This window comes from Oncorhynchus mykiss, chromosome 27, assembly GCF_013265735.2.
Source record: "Oncorhynchus mykiss isolate Arlee chromosome 27, USDA_OmykA_1.1, whole genome shotgun sequence".
NCBI classification, from domain to species: Eukaryota; Metazoa; Chordata; class Actinopteri; order Salmoniformes; family Salmonidae; genus Oncorhynchus; species Oncorhynchus mykiss.
Genome location: NC_048591.1, coordinates 4742832 through 4763293, shown reverse-complemented (window position 1 = coordinate 4763293; position 20462 = coordinate 4742832). Strand labels below are relative to the sequence as shown.

Below are 20462 nucleotides of genomic sequence, written 5' to 3'. Positions count from 1 at the left end.
ATTTGGTTTAAATAATGCAAAAACAAAGTGTTGGAGAAGAAAGTAAAAGTGCAATATGTGCTATGTAAGAAAGCTAACGTTTAAGTTCCTTGCTCAGAACATGAGAACATATGAAAGCTGGTGGTTCCTTTTAACATGAGTCTTCAATATTCCCAAGTAAGACGTTTTAGGTTGTAGTTATTATAGGAATTATAGGACTATTTCCCTCTATACCATTTGCATTTCATTAACCTTTGACTATTGGATGTTCTTATAGGCACTTTAGTATTGCCAGTGTAACAGTATAGCTTCCGTCCCTCTCCTCGCTCCTCCCTGGGCTCGAACCAGCAACACAACGACAACAGCCACCATCAAAGCAGCGTTACCCATGCAGAGCAAGTAGAACAACTACTAGAAGGCTCAGAGCGAGTGACGTTTGAAACGCTATTAGCACGCGCTAACTAGCTAGCCATTTCACTTCGGTTACACTAGCCTCATCCCGGGAGTTAATAGGCTTGAAGTCATAAACAGCGCAGTCAGATACTTGTATGCTCAGTCAGACTATATGCAACGCAGAACACGCTAGATCATATCTAGTAATATCAACCATGTGTAATTAACTAGTGATTATGATTGTTTTTTATAAGATAAGTTTAATGCTAGCTAGCAACTTACCTTGGCTTACTGCATTCGCGTAACAGGCAGTCTCCTTGTGGAGTGCAACGAGAGAGAGGCAGGTCCTTATTACGTTGGACTAGTAAGGTTGCAAGATTGGATCCCCCGAGCTGACAAGGTGAAAATCGGTCGTTCTGCCCCTGAACAAGGCAGTTAACCCACCGTTCCTAGGCCGTCATTGAAAATGAGAATGTGTTCTTAACTGACTTGCCTAGTTAAATAAGTCTTTAAAAATATATATATATAAAATAAAAAATAGGCAAATCGGCGCCCAAAAATACAGATTTCCGATTGTTATGAAAACTTGAAATCGGCCCTAATTAATCGGCCATTCTGATTAATCGGTCGACCTCTACGCTGGACCGTTCTGACTTAGAATATGTGGACATCTACATACCTAGGTGTCTGGTTAGACCATCTGACCGATCCTCGACTTTGGCGATGTCATTTACAAAATAGCCTCCAACACCCTACTCAACAAATTGGATGCGGTCTATCACAGTGCCATCCGTTTTGTCACCAAAGCCCCATATACTACCCACCACTGCGACCTGTACGCTTGTTGGCTGGCCCTCGCTTCATACTCGTCGCCAAACCCACTGGCTCCAGGTCATCTACAAGTCCCATCTACAAGTCCCATCTTATCTCTGCTCGCTGGTCACCATAGCTGCACCCACCCGTAGCACACGTTCCAGCAGGTACACTGGGGAGAACAAGTATTTGATATCCTGCAAAATCGGCAGAGTTTCCTACTTACAAAGCATGTAGAGGTCTAATTTTTATCATAGGTACACTTCAACTGTGAGAGACGGAATCAAAAACATAAATCCCAAAAATCTCATTGTATGATTTTCAAGTAATTAATTTGCATTTTATTGCATGACATAAGTACTTGATCACCTACCAACCAGTAAGAATTTCGGCTCTCACAGACCTGTTAGTTTTTCTTTAGGAGGCCCACCTGTTCTCCACTCATTACCTGTACTAACTGCATCTGTTTGAACTCGTTACCTGTATAAAAGACACCTGTCCACACACTCAATCAAACAGACTCCAACCTCTCCACAATCGCCAAGAACAGGGGCTGTGTAAGGACATCAGGGATAACATTGTAGACCTGCACAAGGCTGGGATGGGCTACAGGACAATAGGCAAGCAGCTTGGTGAGAAGGCAACAACTGTTGGTGCAATTATTAGAAAATGGATGTTCAAGATAATGGTCAATCACCCTTGGTCTGGGGCTCCATGCAAGATCTCACCTTGTGGGGCATCAATGATCATGAGGAAGGTGAGGGATCAGCCCAGAATTACCCGGCAGGACCTGGTCAATGACCTGAAGAGAGCTGGGACCACAGTCTCAAAGAAAACCATTAGTAACACACTACGCCGTCATGGATTAAAATCCTGCAGCGCACGCAAGGTCCCCCTGCTCAAGCCAGCGCATGTCCAGGCCCGTCTGAAGTTTGCCATCTGGATGATCCAGAGGAGGAATGGGAGAAGGTCATGTGGTCTGATGAGACAAAAATAGAGCTTTTTGGTCTAAACTCCACTCGCCGTGTTTGGAGGAAGAAGAAGGATGAGTACAACCCCAAGAACACCATCCCAACCGTGAAGCATGGAGGTGGAAACATCATTCTTTGGGGATGCTTTTCTGCAAAGGGGACAGGACGACTGCACCGTATTGAGGGGAGGATGGATGGATGGGGCCATGTATCGCGAGATCTTGGCCAACAACCTCCTTCCCTCAGCCACGATCCTTAGCATTGAAGATGGGTCGTGGCTGGGTCTTCCAGCATGACAACGACCCGAAACACAGCCAGGGCAACTAAAGAGTGGCTCCGTAAGAAGCATCTCAAGGTCTTGGTGTGGCCTAGCCAGTCTCCAGACCTGAACCCAATAGAAAATCTTTGGAGGGAGCTGAAAGTCCGTATTGCCCAGCGACAGCCCCGAAACCTGAAGGCTCTGGAGAAGGTCTGTATGGAGGACTGGGCCAAAATCCTTGCTGCAGTGTTTGCAAACCTGGTCAAGAACTACAGGAAACCTATGATCTCTGTAATTGCAAACCAAGTTTTCTGTACCAAATATTAAGTTCTGCTTTTCTGATGTATCAAATACTTATGTCATCCAAGATGGCGTAGCAGTGTAGACGTGTTTTGTTTGTCCTCTCGTGTACTTTTGTATTTTTCGTATATACACTTCACTACTTCTGATCTTCACAGCTAGCTTGCACCCTCCGTGGCATCCAGTACCGAAGCTATCCCTGAGGCCCAGCTCCCGGCCTACTCAGCTGTTCACCCGAACCCCACTCACACACGGCTAGAGCCCAATACTCCACCGGATCCTTGCTGTAAACTCTGGAACTTGGCACCGGATCACCACTGCTACCAATTGGCTATAGTGGCTAACGCCACTGCCACGAAGCTAGCACCAGTTAGCCGTGAGCCAGGCACATCTCCCGGCTAGCAAACAAAATTCTACAATACCTCTTTCGCCATCTGGCTTGGATTCTCTGTCGACACGGCACCCCGACACAACACCACGTCTGGTCTGCCGACGAATACTCCATCCACTGTGCCTTCAACCGGCCTCCGTTTGAGCAGACTCCCCTACCAACCCCGGGTTACTAAACGCTGTGTTGCCCGCGTGCTAGCGTAGTGGCGGCTTCCCTGTTCCATCTACTGCTGCCCCCTGGACACTATGATCACTTGGCTACATAGCTGATGCCTGCTGGACTGTCCATTAATCACGGTACTCCATTCGGTTTATTTATGTTTTATCTGTCGACCCCAGCCGCGAACTCAGGCTCTGTGTGTAGCTAATCCGACCCTCTCTGCCTAGTCATCGCCATTTTACCTGCTGTTGTTGTGTTAGCTGACTAGCGGTTGTTGTCTCACCTGTCGTTTTAGCTAGCTCTCCCAATCAAGACCTGCGATTACTTTATGCCTTGCTGTATGGCTCTCTCAAATATCAATATGCCTTGTATACTGTTGTTTAGGTTAGTTATCATTGTTTTAGTTTACAATGGAGCCCCTAGTTCCACTCCTCATACCTCCTTTGTCCCACCTCCCACACATGCGGTGACCTCACCCATTATAACCAGCATGTCCAGAGATACAACCTCTCTTATCATCACCCAGTGCCTGGGCTTACCTCCGCTGTACCCGCACCCCACCATACCCGTCTGCACATTATGCCCTGAATATATTCTACCACGCCCATAAATCTGCTCCTTTTATTCCTAGTCCCCAACGCTCTAGGCGACCCGTTTTGATAGCCTTTAGCCGCACCCTCATCCTACTCGGTTCCTCGGGTGATGTGAAGGTAAACACAGGCCCTGCATGTCCCCAGGCACCCTCTTGTTGACTTCTGTGATCGAAAAAGCCTTGGTTTCATGCATGTCAACATCAGAAGCCTCCTCCCTAAATTTGTTTTACTCACTGCTTTAGCACACTCTGCCAACCCTGATGTCCTTGCCGTGTCTCAATCCTGGCTTAGGAAGGCCACCAAAAATTCTGAGCTTTCCATACCAAACTATAACACTTTCCGTCAAGATAGAACTGCCAAAGGGGGAGGAGTTGCAAAGTTCTGTCATACTTTCCAGGTCTATGCCCAAACAGTTTGAACTTCTCATTTAAAAAAATAATCTCTCCAGAAATAAGTCTCACTGTTTCCGCCTGCTACCGATCCCCCTCAGCTCCCAGCTGGGCCCTGGACACAATCTGTGAATTGATCACCCCCCATCTAGCTTCAGAGTTTGTTCTGTTAGGTGACCTAAACTGGCATATGCTTAACACCCCGGCAGTCCTACAATCTAAGCTAGATGCCCTCAATCTCACACAAATTATTAAGGAACCCACCAGGTACAACCCTAAATCCGTAAACATGGGCACCCTAATAGACATTATCCTGACCAACTTGCCCTCCAAATACACCTCTGCTATCTTCAATCAGGATCTCAGCGATCACTGCCTCATTGCCTGTATCCGCTACGGGTCCGCGGTCAAACGACCACCCCTCATCACTGTCAAACGTTCCCTAAAACACTTCTGCGAGCAGGCCTTTCTAATCGACCTGGCCCGGGTATCCTGGAAGGATATTGACCTCATGCCGTCAGTTGAGGATGCCTGGTCATTCTTTAAATGTAACTTCCTCACCATCTTAGACAAGCATGCTCCGTTCAAAAAAATGCAGAAATAAGAACAGATACAGCCCTTGGTTCACTCCAGACCTGACTGCCTTCGACCAGAACAAAAACATCCTGTGGCGGACTGCAATAGCATCGAATAGTCCCTGCGATATGCAACTGTTCAGGGAAGTCAGGAACCAATACACTCAGTCAGTCAGGAAAGCAAAGGCCACCTTTTTCAAGCAGAGATTTGCATCCAAAAAGTTCTGGGACACTAAAGTCCATGGAGAACAAGAGCACCTCCTCCCAGCTGCCCACTGCACTAAGGCTAGGTAACACGGTCACCACCGATAAATCCGTGATAATCGAAAACTTCAACAAGCATTTTTCAACGGCTGGCCATGCCTTCCTCCTGGCTACTCCAACCTCGGCCAACAGCGTAACAACAGTTGTAAATGAGAACTTGTGCTCAACTTGCCTACCTGGTGAAATAAAAAAACAATAAAAAAAATGATTGTTTTAATATGGTTGATCTTTAAGGTTAGGGAGAAGTGCAGTGAACAGTGCCATTTTTTAGGATGTCAATATAAATTCATATTTATGGTTATTCGTAATGTTGTCTTGTATTTTAATCATTATGTGTTATTGTTTTTACCATTGAGGACCACTTTGGAAATAAGCGTTTTAATTAAGACTTTCAAGCGATATCCTCTGGATCCACATTGTGCATTTTGTTGTACATGTCACGTTGCCCAAAATCAATTCAAATCTGTGACGATGTGCCCACATATTCATTCTATTGACCTCTCTCCAGCCAATGTTTGACGTCCCTCTCCCGGGTGTAGATAGCCTCCCGGGCCTCGCTGCACATGTTGTGGATGTGGCTGCTGAGCTGCCAAGCCTGGCTCAGGTTCACTGCCACGTTCATGGTCAGCTGGTCCAGGCCCCGCCTCTCCTCTGCCGTGCGAATGGATTGAGGGTTTTTCTGGTGGACCGCAGGACAAAGTCAGTCATGTCACCATGGTCACTTGATTTATCAAATGGGATAATGCTCATTCACTTCCCCCCACACTCCCAGCAAGGATGCCCACTGGCCTTATTATTTGTTATTCCCTGTACCCTTCCTTTGGCATTATCACTGATCTGACATAGCAGGAATAGGTGGAGCTACATAGGACCCACTTGCTAGCAAGTATCATGTTAGATCAGTGATTACCTGAAGGAGAGGAAGGATACACTTTCAACATATTCAAACAAGGCAACTCAAGAAAGTTAATTTCTCTGTACTACTAGTGCACATGTAGCAGAGGAGGTTTGGATCCACTCATGCGTTGACTAAACTTGCCTGAGACCTGAATATTTCTGTTAGCGCCCTGAGCTAATGCCTTTAACTCAGCAACTAACAGCCTTGAAGCACCTGAGACCCGGGTTTGAACCCCGGTGGGTAACATACCTGTCTGAGTCGGGCCATGGACTCGCTGGGGATGAACTCATTGTGGTTGAGGTGCGAGATGAAGCACAGGGCCTGGTACTGGCTCTGGCCCCTCTCCAGCTCCCCAAGGATGAGCGCCCGGAAGATCTTCACATGCTGAAGGGGAGGGAAGGAGGGAGACCGATTGTGAGGCAGGGTAAGTGGAACTGCATAGGATCTGGGTCGTGTTCATTATGCACCATACGGAAGAAAACAAACAAACAAACAAACAATTGAAACAGCGAGGGACTTCCTGGACTTGTCCAATAAGAAAGATTTTAATTTACCATTTTTAAAACGTTTTGCTAGGGTGTGCCATACTGTTTTGGACCAGTATAGTAGGCTTGAAACAAGGTTGGAATGCAAGTTAAGCAACTGAACCCTTCATTCTGCATCTGCACTGTTACACACTAAACCACATTAGAATGAGAGATTTGGAAATAAATTCACATTCAGTCTCCTTTCACTAACACTGCTTATTTACACAGTCAAATCGGTGCCCAAAGAGTTCTTCTTAAACTATAACACCCATAACTTCAAAAGATGAATCATCTCATTATACTCTTCATGTGAACAAAGTAGAAAAATGAAGATGTTGGAAGGAAGGTTTACCACGACTTTGTTGCTGTTGGCAACCGAACGAGAGATCTGGCTGCAGCCCCAAGGCCATAAAGAGAAGTTCCAGCCGAGGACAGCAAAGCCACAGACCTGTCTCCCCCATTCATCAGCTCTCCCTTCCCTGACGTGTCTCTCACACACACACACGCACACACTCCGAGGAGAACCAGACAGCCCGCGGAGGGACTGCTCCTGGCACACTCAGGGTAATTACAGGAAAGCAGCACTGCTCCTCTCCTCTGAAACCAACATCATAGGGGGGGAACCCAGGCAGAGAGCAGGGGGGGGGGGTATTACAAGGGGAGGACATGGTAGTGCAGACAAGGCTTCTCCAACCCCAGCATTGTGTTATGGCAGGTGTTAAGACTGGGTGACATCTATGTGTTACATTTAACATCCTGCTCTAAAGTATGTTGGAGACCTACTGTGTGTGAACTTCATAAAAGGAAAAAACAGAAGTGTTTTTTTTGCACTTTATTTTAAAACCATTTATGGCATTTTTGGGGTGGTTTCACTAACCCGGTAAAATGGCTATCATTTGTTAAAAGCAAATAAGATGACACTCTCTGTTCTATAAATACAACAGCACCAGTAGGATCATGGAGTAGTCCTAACTTTGGGCTGCAACAGAAGCTCCGTGCCAAGCCACACTAGGTTGGCACCCTCCCAGTCCCAGGCCTAACTGCCACAGCAACACTGTGCGCTCGAGAAGACAGACATTAGGTTACAGGATAAGTGAGAAAATGTGCAACCAATGATGGGCGGTGTCAGAAAATGGCTAAAAGGCAGTACCCCTGCTCATATGATGACAGGATGCAAATAAGCCATGTCAAGAGCAACGCACCATGAGAGAGTGTATTAAAACCTAAGCTAGATAGATCCTACTTAAAAAATCTGGAAAGTGGGTTGGTAATGTTTTTTTTTAATCAGTGCATTATGCAAATACCTTGTCAGCAAAGGCACATTTCTTTAGCAGCAGATGGTGACTGAGCACAAGCTACTGGCCACCTCAAATCAATTTGCATAGATAGTCGGCTCCAATTCTCTCCCTACCATTTACCTCTGGCCCTAACCCTTTGACGTTATCTGTAAGGTGGAAAAAATATGATGGAAGCTCCACCTGATTTAGTTGTCCAGATTCGCAAACAGCTAAGGGGCTAGGGCCAAAGAGCTAATCGATCGATAGGAGCTGTGTCCTAAATGGTACCCCGACCAGGGCCCACAGGGCACTATGTAGGGAATAGGGTGCCCTTTGGGACGCAAACAGGAATGCTAATGGGTGAGGAGTGTGTGTAACCCTTCCTGTTGGCCCACTCTACTTCCCTTGCACTTCAGAGACTGCAACTGGTGGTATCCACAGCTGCCCAAACCTAAAAGATTGACAATTAAAATGACAAAGATAACTCAACTCGTTGACACATCTGTGTGATAGGACTGTAACAACTGTACGGCTTGTCGTTTTTATTCAAGCATTTTCATGTTTAAATATGTCCCTAAACGGAAGTTTGTTTTGTACACTAGTCAGGAGAATCTGTAAAACAATGAAATAAAATATTTTAAATAAAAAAATCAGGAGCTTTGTTCTATCAGAACCAGTAACTGGGTTTCTGTGAACAAGTTTTAAAAATGCAATCTGATTGGTACATCCATTTGAATGAATGATCTATACCCATTGATTATTGAAATAAGACTTATTCCTCATGAAACCCCATCAGAGCCCAAAATATAAGATTGATTGACTCCAATATTTGTAAAAAATAAAATAAATTAAAGTTATAAAATGACATCATGTATGGTCTGTCCTTGCCGCCATAGCCGTTTATGAATTTGAGTGGTTACATTTACATCCTTCAGCTTTTTACCAAAACTACATATTTGTGCTTTAAATTAAAATGTTCCAAGTGCTATGAGAAAACATGATAAAATAAGCCCATCTGCTAAAAGCAGAAATATGGCCACATAATTATATAGAATTATGCATTTTACCCAACATTCAGCAACATCAAATCAAATCTTATTTGTCACATACACATGGTTAGCAGATGTTAATGCGAGTGTAGCGAAATGCTTGTGCTTCTAGTTCCGACAATGCAGTAATAACAAGTAATCTAACTAACAATTCCAAAACTACTGTCTTGTACACAGTGTAAGGGGATAAAGAATATGTACATAAGGATATATGAATGAGTGATGGTACAGAGCAGCATAGGCAAGATACAGTAGATGGTATCGGGTACAGTATGTACAAATGAGATGAGTATGTAAACAAAGTGGCATAGTATAGTATAAAGTGGCTAGTGATACATGTATTACATAAGGATACCATCGATGATATAGAGTACAGTATATACGTATGCATATGAGATGAATAATGTAGGGTAAGTAACATTTATATAAGGTAGCATTGTTTAAAGTGGCTAGTGATATATTTACATCATTTCCCATCAATTCCCATTATTAAAGTGGCTGGAGTTGAGTCAGTGTCAGTGTGTTGGCAGCAGCCACTCAGTGTTAGTGGTGGCTGTTTAACAGTCTGATGGCCTTGAGATAGAAGCTGTTTTCAGTCTCTCGGTCCCAGCTTTGATGCACCTGTACTGACCTCGCCTTCTGGATGATAGCGGGGTGAACAGGCAGTGGCTCGGGTGGTTGATGTCCTTGATGATCTTTATGGCCTTCCTGTGACATCGGGTGGTGTAGGTGTCCTGGAGGGCAGGTAGTTTGCCCCCGGTGATGCGTTGTGCAGACCTCACTACCCTCTGGAGAGCCTTACGGTTGAGGGCGGTGCAGTTGCCATACCAGGCGGTGATACAGCCCGCCAGGATGCTCTCGATTGTGCATCTGTAGAAGTTTGTGAGTGCTTTTGGTGACAAGCCGAATTTCTTCAGCCTCCTGAGGTTGAAGAGGCGCTGCTGCGCCTTCTTCACGATGCTGTCTGTGTGAGTGGACCAATTCAGTTTGTCTGTGATGTGTATGCCGAGGAACTTAAAACATCCCTGACAAAATGAGTGTATTGCATTGATCTAAAATGAACAGACATGTCTTCTCATTTGACATTCAGAAAATTAGCCTTTCATTTCCTAGGAGTCCAAGCCCATTTGTTATCTAATGTTTTAAAATGTCAGTGCACTGATTGGCACACTTAGTTGGTGTAGAGGAGCAGAGGAGTTTCCCTGATGAGACTGAAGATGACATAGCAAATTAACAGAAGTCAGACACTGGATTTCACAAGTGTTTTGTGGCTCTGGATAGTTCAATCAGTAATTTGGACATGCGGTTCCACACGATTGAAGCTATATGCAAGGAGTTTACACCAATTCAGTCATTTTCATAAATGTAAGTAACAGAAAATGTGGTTATCTTGCCATAAATTGAGAAACAAGTACACCAAAGACCTCACATGTGGATTTGAAAATGAAGTGCGACATTAAAGACGATATGGTGCCACTTTTTTCAGATGGTCTTCGTCCTGTAGAGCTCCTAAATGCCATCCACAAGCTGCAGCCACAGAGCATTTTTGGAGAGGTGTGCGCTGCACTGCGACTCTTCTGTACAATGCCTGTAACAGTTGCTGGAGGCGAACGTTCCTTCAGTAAGCTGATTATTATTATTTATTTTTTTAAATAACTAAAAGATCTACAATGTGCCAAGACAGGTTGAACCGCCTTGCCATCCTTTCAATTGAAAACCAGTTAGCCAGAAAGTTAAAACTTTACATACATAGAAAATTACATAGAAAATTGGCCATGTCCGATAGAACGTATCTCTTAGTGTTGATTCTACAAGGTGCCTGGCTTTCCTTGTTGAGCTGCAGTCCAAAAAGGCAATATAGATGGGCTAAAACAAGCAGAAACCAGATCCATTGTCATAAAAATCTAATTCAAAAAAGGTCTAGTGTTGTGGAGCATTTGATTGCGAAAAGTTCAAAAGGTATTTGGCGTTACTGTGCCTGCCCTTTCCCCTCCTGCCTGTCTCCGACTGTGGGAACGACAGGAGACCTTTTTTTATTATTAGCAGTGTTCAAAGCCCAACATCTGCCTGGCGACCCAGAGCAGAATAAAGACATCCGCTAGTGGACGAGGCCAGGAGGCAGTCCTCAGGGAGAGCAGCCCAGAGTGGAGGACAATGAGTATGGGAGAAAGGCTCTGTTCGTGCTGTGTAGCCAACAACCACAGGAGTGAGTTGGCTACAACAACAAAAAAAATTAAAATGGGAACAGGCTCTGAAAACAGCAGGCTAAAAATCGCCAAAACAGCAAACTTGGCCTAGAATAACAATGTAGCCCAAATTATTTTGCAACACCAAAACAAGGCTACTGTCAGAAAGCAGCTTGTCTTAAGAGAAAGAAAGTAGACACCATTCTTCCTCCACACCTCCCTCTTTAGTGTGCATGCTGACTGTCTGCTAAACTTAAAAGATATTCTGAGGAAATGCCCTGCAGGTCCTGTGTATTGAGCAACTACCCATTTCTTATCTGTGGAGCAGATCTTCCACACAGGGATCAATACATGGTGGGAGTTGGAGTCCATATCCTTCCCATATGCAGTGCAGTAGTGGGGCCTTAAACAACTGCAGTGGATGGATTCACTGGATGGCCCCTGTGGTCCAAGAGCTCTAACCTTGTGTGGCATACACTCCTAAAACCACAACATTTCCTGGAAAAGGTGACACTGCTTGCCCGTTAAAAAAAGGCTGACAGGTTTGTGCAAGTGACAAAGTGGGATGGCCTCAGTCAAGCATAAGATCTGGTAAATGAGTCGACTTCGGACGCAATGCACACCGAACCCCACTTCAACGTTCACGAGGAAATGCTGAGAGAAATTTCACATAATTCCCACACGAGCAACCGAATAACGTGTAAGCCACCCAGATAATAATGAAAAGTTGGAAACAAAAAAAGGTGCTAGGGTAATTGAACTGCAACGGGGTCCAAGTTATTGTTCAAGTTACCAACTACTTGTCCAAGGTTACTGGGAGATATGCGATGGCTATGAAAGGATATAAAAGGGATGGGCAGCCGCCATACGGATCAGAGATGTATGTATCGCAATGGGAGTCTGCTCATAAAAGGCTAACCGCCGTGCTCGCTGCTCTTTACAAACAAGTGGGTGTGTGATAGAAATAAATCAATTCATCCCAAGAGTTGCTTACTGTTACAGAGAGAATATCTAGACATAAGACAGCCGGAGGGCTGAGGGAGTTGTGAAACACAATACATTTATGAACACCGATAAAAGACTTAAGAGAGAGCTAATGTTCCCGTTCACACGACCGTGGCATTGTTGGTACAGGGGCAGTAAATTTAAAGTGATAGTGTGTCAGGTATATTCCCAACATCTGTTGCTCATCTCAACCAGTGTGTATGTGTGAGACAAATAAGCTACAATTATAGTATCGGTCACACATACAATGCATTTTGAATGTATTCAGACCCTCGTCTTTATCTACATTTTATTACGTTACAGCCTTATTCTAAAATGTATTAAATAGTTGCAAAGAAAAAGCAATTTCTCAGACTGGCCAATAAAAATAAAATATTAAAATGGGCAAAAGAACACAGACACTGCACAGAGGAACTCTGCCTAGAAGGCCAGCATCCCGGAGTCGCCTCTTTACTGTTGACGTTGAGACTGGTGTTTTGCAGGTACTATTTAATGAAGCTGCCAGTTGAGGTCTTGTGAGGCGTCTGTTTCTCAAACTAGACATCCTAATGTACTTGTCATCTTGCTCAGTTGTGCACCGGGACCTCCCACTCCTCTTTTTATTCTGGTTAGAGCCAGTTTGCGCTGTTCTGTGAAGGGAGTAGTACACAGCGTTGTATGAGATCTTCAGTTTCTTGGCAATTTCTCACATGGAATAACCTTCATTTCTCAGAACAAGAATAGACCGATGAGTTTCAGAAGAAAGGTATTTGTTTCTGGTGGCCATTTTGAGCCTGTAATCAAACCCACAAATGCTGATACTCCAGATACTCAATTCGTCTAAAGGCCAGTTTTATTGCTTCTTTTAAAATCAGCACAACCGTTTTCAGCTGTACTAACAATTGCAAAAGGGTTTTCTAATGATCAATTAGCCTTTTAAAATGATAAACTTGGAATAGTTTACAACGTGCCATTGGAACACAGGAGTGATGGTCCTTTTTGGGTATTCTCTCACACACACACACTTATCTCAGGTCGTAAATTCCTGGAGGAGACCCTCTCCCCCGGGCCATGCAGAAAGAGACAGAGAGAACAAACGATTTCACATGGCGAACTCCTAAACTCCTAAATGTAAGGGTATGACGAGTGTGTTTCATTTGGTGACCTCAGAGAGGGCAGGAAACACACATGACTATCTCTGAATATGTACATTTCTCAATTAGGGTGTTTGCATCTAATTCTTGTATAAAATGAATGTGTAAAAAATATAACTATTTGTGAAATGATGTAATATGATGCGAAACATTTAATTGAAACAAGAATTGTATTCCTTAAAGTTAACCAAGTCATCAGGCCCACCACCGTGAGCACAGACATGATCTAGTGTCATGGAACAGCCCTTTTCTACTGTTACGAATAAAAAACCCTCCTGAAGAAATCCTCTTCAGACCATGCGTACCTCAATGGACACCGAGGGGGCACAAGTTGAGTTCAGACCACAAAAACCTCAGTTTAAGCGAAGGTTGTTGAATTCCTAACCATACCACGTGGAGCATTGGCTACACGGCTGGAAATGGTTAAACACAGACTATCGATCCCGACAGAATAAGAGCAAATCTTAGATATTAATTACTAGTCTGCAGCTAGAAATTATATCAACCTGGGATGCGAAGACCGACAAACGCCGAAACATCTATTCTATAAGAACATTTCTGAATGGTACTCTGAAGTAACCATTCTAACCACGAAAGACTTCAGGGAAGCAGAGAGAGACGCTCGGATGAACTTTCCAACAGAAGGGACTGACGATTCCAACAGAGACCACGATGACACACTGGTGCGTAAATATATTGATTGATTGCAATTATTCCCAAATGAGTGATCGTTCAAGTGCAAAGGATTAGCATTTCAATTAATATAATTATCAACTGTATAGTGAGTGTCTTTCCCACCCTTCTCAGTCCACACCCTTTGTCCGCCAAGCCGTCATATCGGCTTAGTCCACTAGGGAACCTCCCCTATCATTTCATTGTAACCATATCTACTGTGTTTGTTTATGCATTTTTGTTATTATTTAGTTAGTAAATAAATGATTAAGACAATTTATGTATAGATAACTCATAGTAAAGCCTGGGGCTCGTGCAGATAACCAACCATTTACAATGTTTGGAATGAGACTAACATGAGGTAAAGAATAATTCATTAATTAGAAGACTAATTGATCAGATGTTAAATATCTGAAGTTATTAGGAAAATTATAACTTTATTATCTCAAGATTTTCCTTAGTGCCCCCAACTTCCTAGTTAATTACATTTAAATTATTAGTTTAATCATGTAATAATAAGAGAATTGATTTGATAAAATAAGTCTTCAAAATTTAATGATGCCATAGACACAACAGATGGTTTCTGATAATGGGCCTCTGCACGCCTATGTAGATATTCCATTAAATCAGCCGTTTCCAGCTGCAATAGTAATTTAACATATTAACAATGTCTACACTGTATTTCTGGTCAATTTGATGTTATTTAATAATGGACAAAAGTGCTTTTCTTTCAAAAACAAGGACATTTCTAAGTGACCCCATACTTTTGAATGGTAGTGTACAGGTACATGATGTAATGACGCCACGTAAAATGTTGCACTACACGTGCAACACAGCATTCCTAACCTAGCCCACAATGTCCGCAGTGTGGATCGAGCAGTCAACAAGTCGAGCAGGCATTCAAAAGAGTAAGAACATTTCAGCGAGAACTCAAAAAAGGCTAAATCCATTAACACCAAGATAATGGAAATCATTGCCCTTGACAATCAACCGTTCTCGGTTGTGGGTAATGTTGGCTTTCACTGATTGGTCGAGCGCCGGTACATACTACCAAGTGCTCTATTTTTCAAATGTTGCCCTACCGGAGTCACACAGTAATAGCATCACTGCTATTAGCTTCACGACTGACATTTGGACCAGTAAAATATCAGCCCATGAGCATGCCAAGTCCGATAGCACAGTGGGTCGTTGAGGATTTCGTACTGAGGAAAGTCGTTTTGCATGCTCATGAATATGCTGGTTATCATACCGCTGATGCCATTTCAATGGCACTTGAGAACATGTTTGAACCTTGCACACGCTAGCTAGCTCCACTCGAACAACTGACTTGAGAAATAAGCTCATCAACTGCGCCTGCAGAATACGTGATACTCTCAGTCATGGCATTGAAACGCCTGCTCAACAAAACTGCCAACACAGGCTGTGCACAAGCGATTCGGTGGCACTCTCTTTACTGTGTCGCCACCATGCTCGATGCTATGTACAAGGACCGCTACCTCGAGGCAGACAAGAAACAGGGTTTACGTGAAATGTTACATACACAGCTGAACAATATGGAAACGGAAACAGTGACAGTGTGCACCGAGGAAGAGAAGCCACGGACAGAGAGAGCTGAAACTTCACTGCTTGACATGTATGATGAAATCCTGGTTGAGAATGAAACGACTGAATGACGAAACAGCACAGCAAGTAAGTGAAAGAAATAGGTTTTGATTATGTTTTACTGGTAATGGGGACATACGTAACTCTAACAAAATAACTTTTTGGTCAGTGTGTGCGTAACCTTTAACTAGACAAGTCAGTTAAGAACAAATTCTTATTTACAATGACGGCCTAGGCCTACCCCGGCCAAACCCGGACGACGCTGGGCCGATTGTGCGCCACCCTATGGGACTCCCAATCACAGCTGGATGTGATATAACATATTGTATCCTCTATCTAAAGATCTAATTTAACTGTACTGTAAATAATATTATGTTCCCTTGTGTAAATAGTATGTTTGTTGTCTCCTGGTGTTTTCCCTATATACACTGAGGATACAAAAAAATTAAGAATACCTGCTCTTTCCATGATGGGTTCACCTGGTCAGTCTAGGTGAAAGATATGATCCCTTAAATCCACTACAATCAGTGTAGGTGAAGTGGAGGAGACAGGTTAAAGAAGGATTTATAAGTCTCGAGACATGGATTGCGTATGTGTGCCATTCAGAGTGCGAATGGGCAAGGTATTTAAGTGCCTTTGAAAGGGGTATGATAGTAGGTGCCAGGTGCACCGGTTTGTGTCAAGAACTGCAACCCTGCTGGGTATTTCCCCATGTCAAGAATGGTCCACCACCAAAAGGACATCCAGCCAACTTGACAACTGTGGGAAGCATTGGAGTCAACATGGGCCAGCATGCCTGTGGAACGTTTTCAACACCTTGTAGAGTCCATGCCCCGACAAATTAAAGCTGTTTTGAGGGGAAAGGGTATATATACTCAGCGTTTAGGGAATAAGGTGCCCTTTGGGACACAGCCAAGCTAGTTTTGTGGTTCACATTCAAACTGTTGGGAAAGACCACAAACATTCTCTCACTGATGAGTGTGTGCGGGCCTGGCCTGCATCATCGTGACCATTCCAATATATTTTTCCCCCTCAAAAATGTTAAGACATTCCCAGTTGATTGTCTTCGAAAAGGAAGGACTGAAACTCTATTTTATTCCACCCGTGTCGTGGGCTGGAGAGTGAGTTTGTGCCCTGAAGTGAAACTCTGGGGAGGTTTCGCTTTTCACTCAAGGTAACAGTACACTTGTTTTCATATTAGGTCGTCTTAGACTAGAGACTAAAAAATACAATAATTAGGATAGGATGCCCTACTTCAGGGATCATCAACTTTTTTTGAGAGGATGGTCAGGGGGCCGGAACATAATTACAAATAATTTGTCAGCTGCAAATTGACCGCAAGAAGCCCAAACTGATATAATATTGAACTAAATCAATATTTCAAACCTTGCTTACATTTGTACACGATCATATACTGTTTCTCTCTCTATTATGCGTGGGAATACTTTGGAACAGATTTCCAAAATTAAAATAACTTTTAATGCTGATTTGCTGGTGTTTTTACAGTCCAACAACACACACACACACACACACACGTAATCATTATATATAAAAATAAAACACCAGCGGGCCAAATTCGGTTGGGGTACCCTGCCCTACTTGTTTTAATGTAATCATTACCTTATCAGGTTGGCAAAAGCAATGTTATGATGGCTCTAGTTCTGTTATCATAACTGCTACGTCTGGGTAATTCTGAATGTGCCACAACATTGGAATTCAACGTAAAACAGTGGTCTTTTGATTTTAGTATAGAGACTTTGGCAATTACATCTCCCTTTTTAGTCAAATTAAACTTTGGGGAATCAGGGGCTACATTTTGGGGTCAAGTGCTTGCTTGAACATGGTAAATTAATATACACATTCCAGCTGTTTTCATGCAAATGGGGAATAAGAAGAATCCATTCCTACAGATTGAGGTGTGGTTTGTTAGGTAGCCATATCATTTCGCCACGCGTCCATGTTCGTGTAAAATTTTCAGTTCATCCCCCCTCTTCTTATCACGGAATGACTCATTCCGATTCTCATAGTTGTACTGATCCCATAGATTACAGGACTCCTGTTCCCACAACCCATGCCAACTCATGGGGATTTTGGCATGAGGCTATGACTGATAAAAACAGCATCTACACACCTAGCTGGCTGGTCCCGTGAACAAACTTATTACAGCAACAAATCCATTCATATAGATCTACTCTGTCCATTTACTGCTACCCATTGTTTGATATGCCCTGTTTAAGAGCTTTCCTGTCCAGATGCGGATCCGAGCAGTAAATTCTTCCCATAAATACTTGAGATAGAGAGTTGAATGAGAACCACATGTAAACAGAATGGAGAGGCAGGCCTCCAAGTGGAACTGATCAAACAGAGAGGAAACCAAGAGGAAAGAGCCCTGTGCCTGTAGCTAATTTGGCTAAACAGGCTTCACCACCATGGTGTGATGTGCTCAGATGTGTCATCACCGATTTGGAAACGTGCCGGCCTCTTTTAATCACAACATTTCTCATTTGATTTGCGAACCAAACCACAGATCAAAAAAGGTCAGACATGCCCACTTAATCCTAGAAAATCTCCCCCTTCACTTCTTGCCAGGCTGTCAGTTTCTGTGGGACTGCAACAATCACAGACGCATGCCTTTGGTCTGTGTCTGAGAGTAGTGCACAGTGACCAGAGGCACCCGGGGAACAGGCTGCATGTTTGCTGGTTCACATGTCACACTGAAGCAGTGAGTAGATCAGTGTTTCTCAACCTCTGGCCAATGAACCAGCACCAGTCCTGGAGATATTGCTGACGGGTCCCTTGTGGTTAGCGGACAGTGGTTTAGTCTTAGTTGCTTATTTTGTGCTAGTTTTAAATGTAGCCATTTGTTTAATGTAACTGGTCCTGCAAGAAAGAAGGACCATATCTTTCCGGTCCCTGGCACAAAGTTTGTGAATCACTGGAGTAGGTGGATGCCCTTGCTCTCCGACTAGGCCCTTCCGTGTTGATAGGACTGAGCAGGCTCAGAGTAAAAGATGAGTTGTCTTGCAAAAGAGTAAAAATAGCATTCCTAAACCGATCCTTACAAGTGAGAGTCTAATTCAATATTCAGTTTGTTGTGCCACCTCACATTATCCACTCATGCATGTTGAGGAATTTACCAGCATGAGGAGAGGAGGGCCCATGGCCAGGGAGTCAACTCATCAGCACTGAAATGACACAGGCTAGACTAACACGATTAGGCTATGGTGTACTGTTTTCTAAATGAGTTACATGGAGGTATAATAGTCTGCATTCAACATCTGCGTTACCGCTGATCAGGCTGGCAACATAGGTGGTCATTGGGCAATAACCCAACACAAAACAATGAGGGTGTGGGGTAAAACACATTTGGTACCGCTCACCTGTTTGAAGTCAGCGACAAACGTTATAAGAGTTCCATCTTGCTGTTTGAACTCAAGTGTGATGGAGTCTTTTTCACTGTCTGCTTCTAGAACTTCCTCTGTGATTTGTCCATCAGCTAAACGAACACGAACTTTCAGCTCTGAACAAAGTCCGAACGTTGTTAAGAATATTAGTGCCCAGAGAAATGTATTTATTCGAGCTGAAACCGGTGGAAAACAACTCCCAAACATTCCAGAAGACGCAGAACTGAACTTGACAGAGGAGAAATACTAAAGTCCAGGAGAAATCCAACCGTCTCTATTCAATATTAACAGATCATTATTTAGTGGCATTTCAGTTTCAACAGGTAGCCCCTTTGCGATCTATTCTTTGTAAAAAAAAATATATATATATATATGAAATCCAACCAGTTGTTCGTCTTCCATGCTTTACGCTATAATTCATGCCGTGATTGATTTGATTGTGTACAAACATTAACGCGACTCGGGTGAATTGTCAAACGCATACAGTAACGTTAGGTAGGTAAACCCACCTCGATCACTAATTCAATCTCTGCTTTTCATTTCACAGCTAACGTTACTTTGTAACAACAAAAAAAAAACTTTGACCCGCACGACTTCAATGCATATCAGAATCATGCGAGATGTAGTATCCCTCTTTCTCTCTCTCTCTTGATCGTACACACAGCACGTTGCTTCGTATTCTGCTTTCTGTTTTTATCCTCATATAATTTTTTCTTTTTTTTTCTCCCATTCAGTCCCGTCACTTCCTTTGGTATCCAAACTACAGCAGAGTATTCTACTTGCATGGCCTCAAAACTTTCAGCGACGGCGCTGTGAATTCAACGAGCGTTACAAACTCTTAAAGGCACAGCACCCTCGAAATGTAGCACAAGGGGATGTGATGATTTGGTTGTGATCCAACAAGAAAATCCAAGCTTGCACAATAATTATAGCATATGGTATGGTATAGGCCACAAGAGAAGGTAATTTTTTATAATACCGTTTTTTGTTATTATGAAGCATTGTTGCCACTAGTGCACAAGAAGATAAACCTACTGCAGTTGCTATAATAGTTTGTGTGAAATGTTTTGTGTAAATATGATTATGGATTTTAATTCACCTAATCAAAATAGTCCGTATTCTTTTCTGAATTTATATATGGAGTTATATAACAAGTTGTGGCTAAAAACTTCTCATGATTTCAAAAAATACAGAGGCATTGTTTTTTATTTGCGCTTAAAAGCTATCTTTTTTTATTTCATTCATTTAACTAGGCAAGTCAGCTAAGAATTTTTTTAATTTTTTAAATGATGGCCTACCAGGGAACAGTGGGTTAACTGCCTTGTTCAGGAGCAGAACTACAGATTTATACCTAGTCAGCTCAGGGATTTAATCCAGAACCTTTCGGTTACTGGCCCAACGCTGTAAACACTAGGCTACCTGCAGCCCCAAAGTCATCCACTATCTAACCCAATGTCATCCATTGTTTATGAGACCATTGAATTATAGCTTGTGAACTTCAGATAATTACTAGTTGTGTCAAGCCACATGGGGTATTCACTGATTTCCTTGTTGGAAAAAGTCACTCCTCTTTCCTACTCACTCGTGTTATTATACTTTTATGATGTCCTTAAGGGGGAACTT

The 20462-nt window shown here is 43.2% G+C and overlaps 1 protein-coding gene across 1 annotated transcript in view; it reads right to left on the bottom strand.

Moving 5' to 3' along the window:
* LOC110507377 (out at first protein homolog) overlaps positions 1-19616 on the bottom strand; it is a 29384-nt gene extending 9768 nt beyond the window's left edge. Inside the window, exons 1-3 of the mRNA XM_021587328.2 lie at positions 18816-19616; positions 6234-6368; positions 5585-5765 (exon numbers count right to left, since the gene is read on the bottom strand). Of these exons, the coding sequence (XP_021443003.1) occupies positions 5585-5765; positions 6234-6368; positions 18816-19046 (547 nt within the window). The 5' untranslated portion in view covers positions 19047-19616. The remainder of the gene's footprint in view (positions 1-5584; positions 5766-6233; positions 6369-18815) is intronic.
* Positions 19617-20462: the final 846 nt, after the last annotated feature.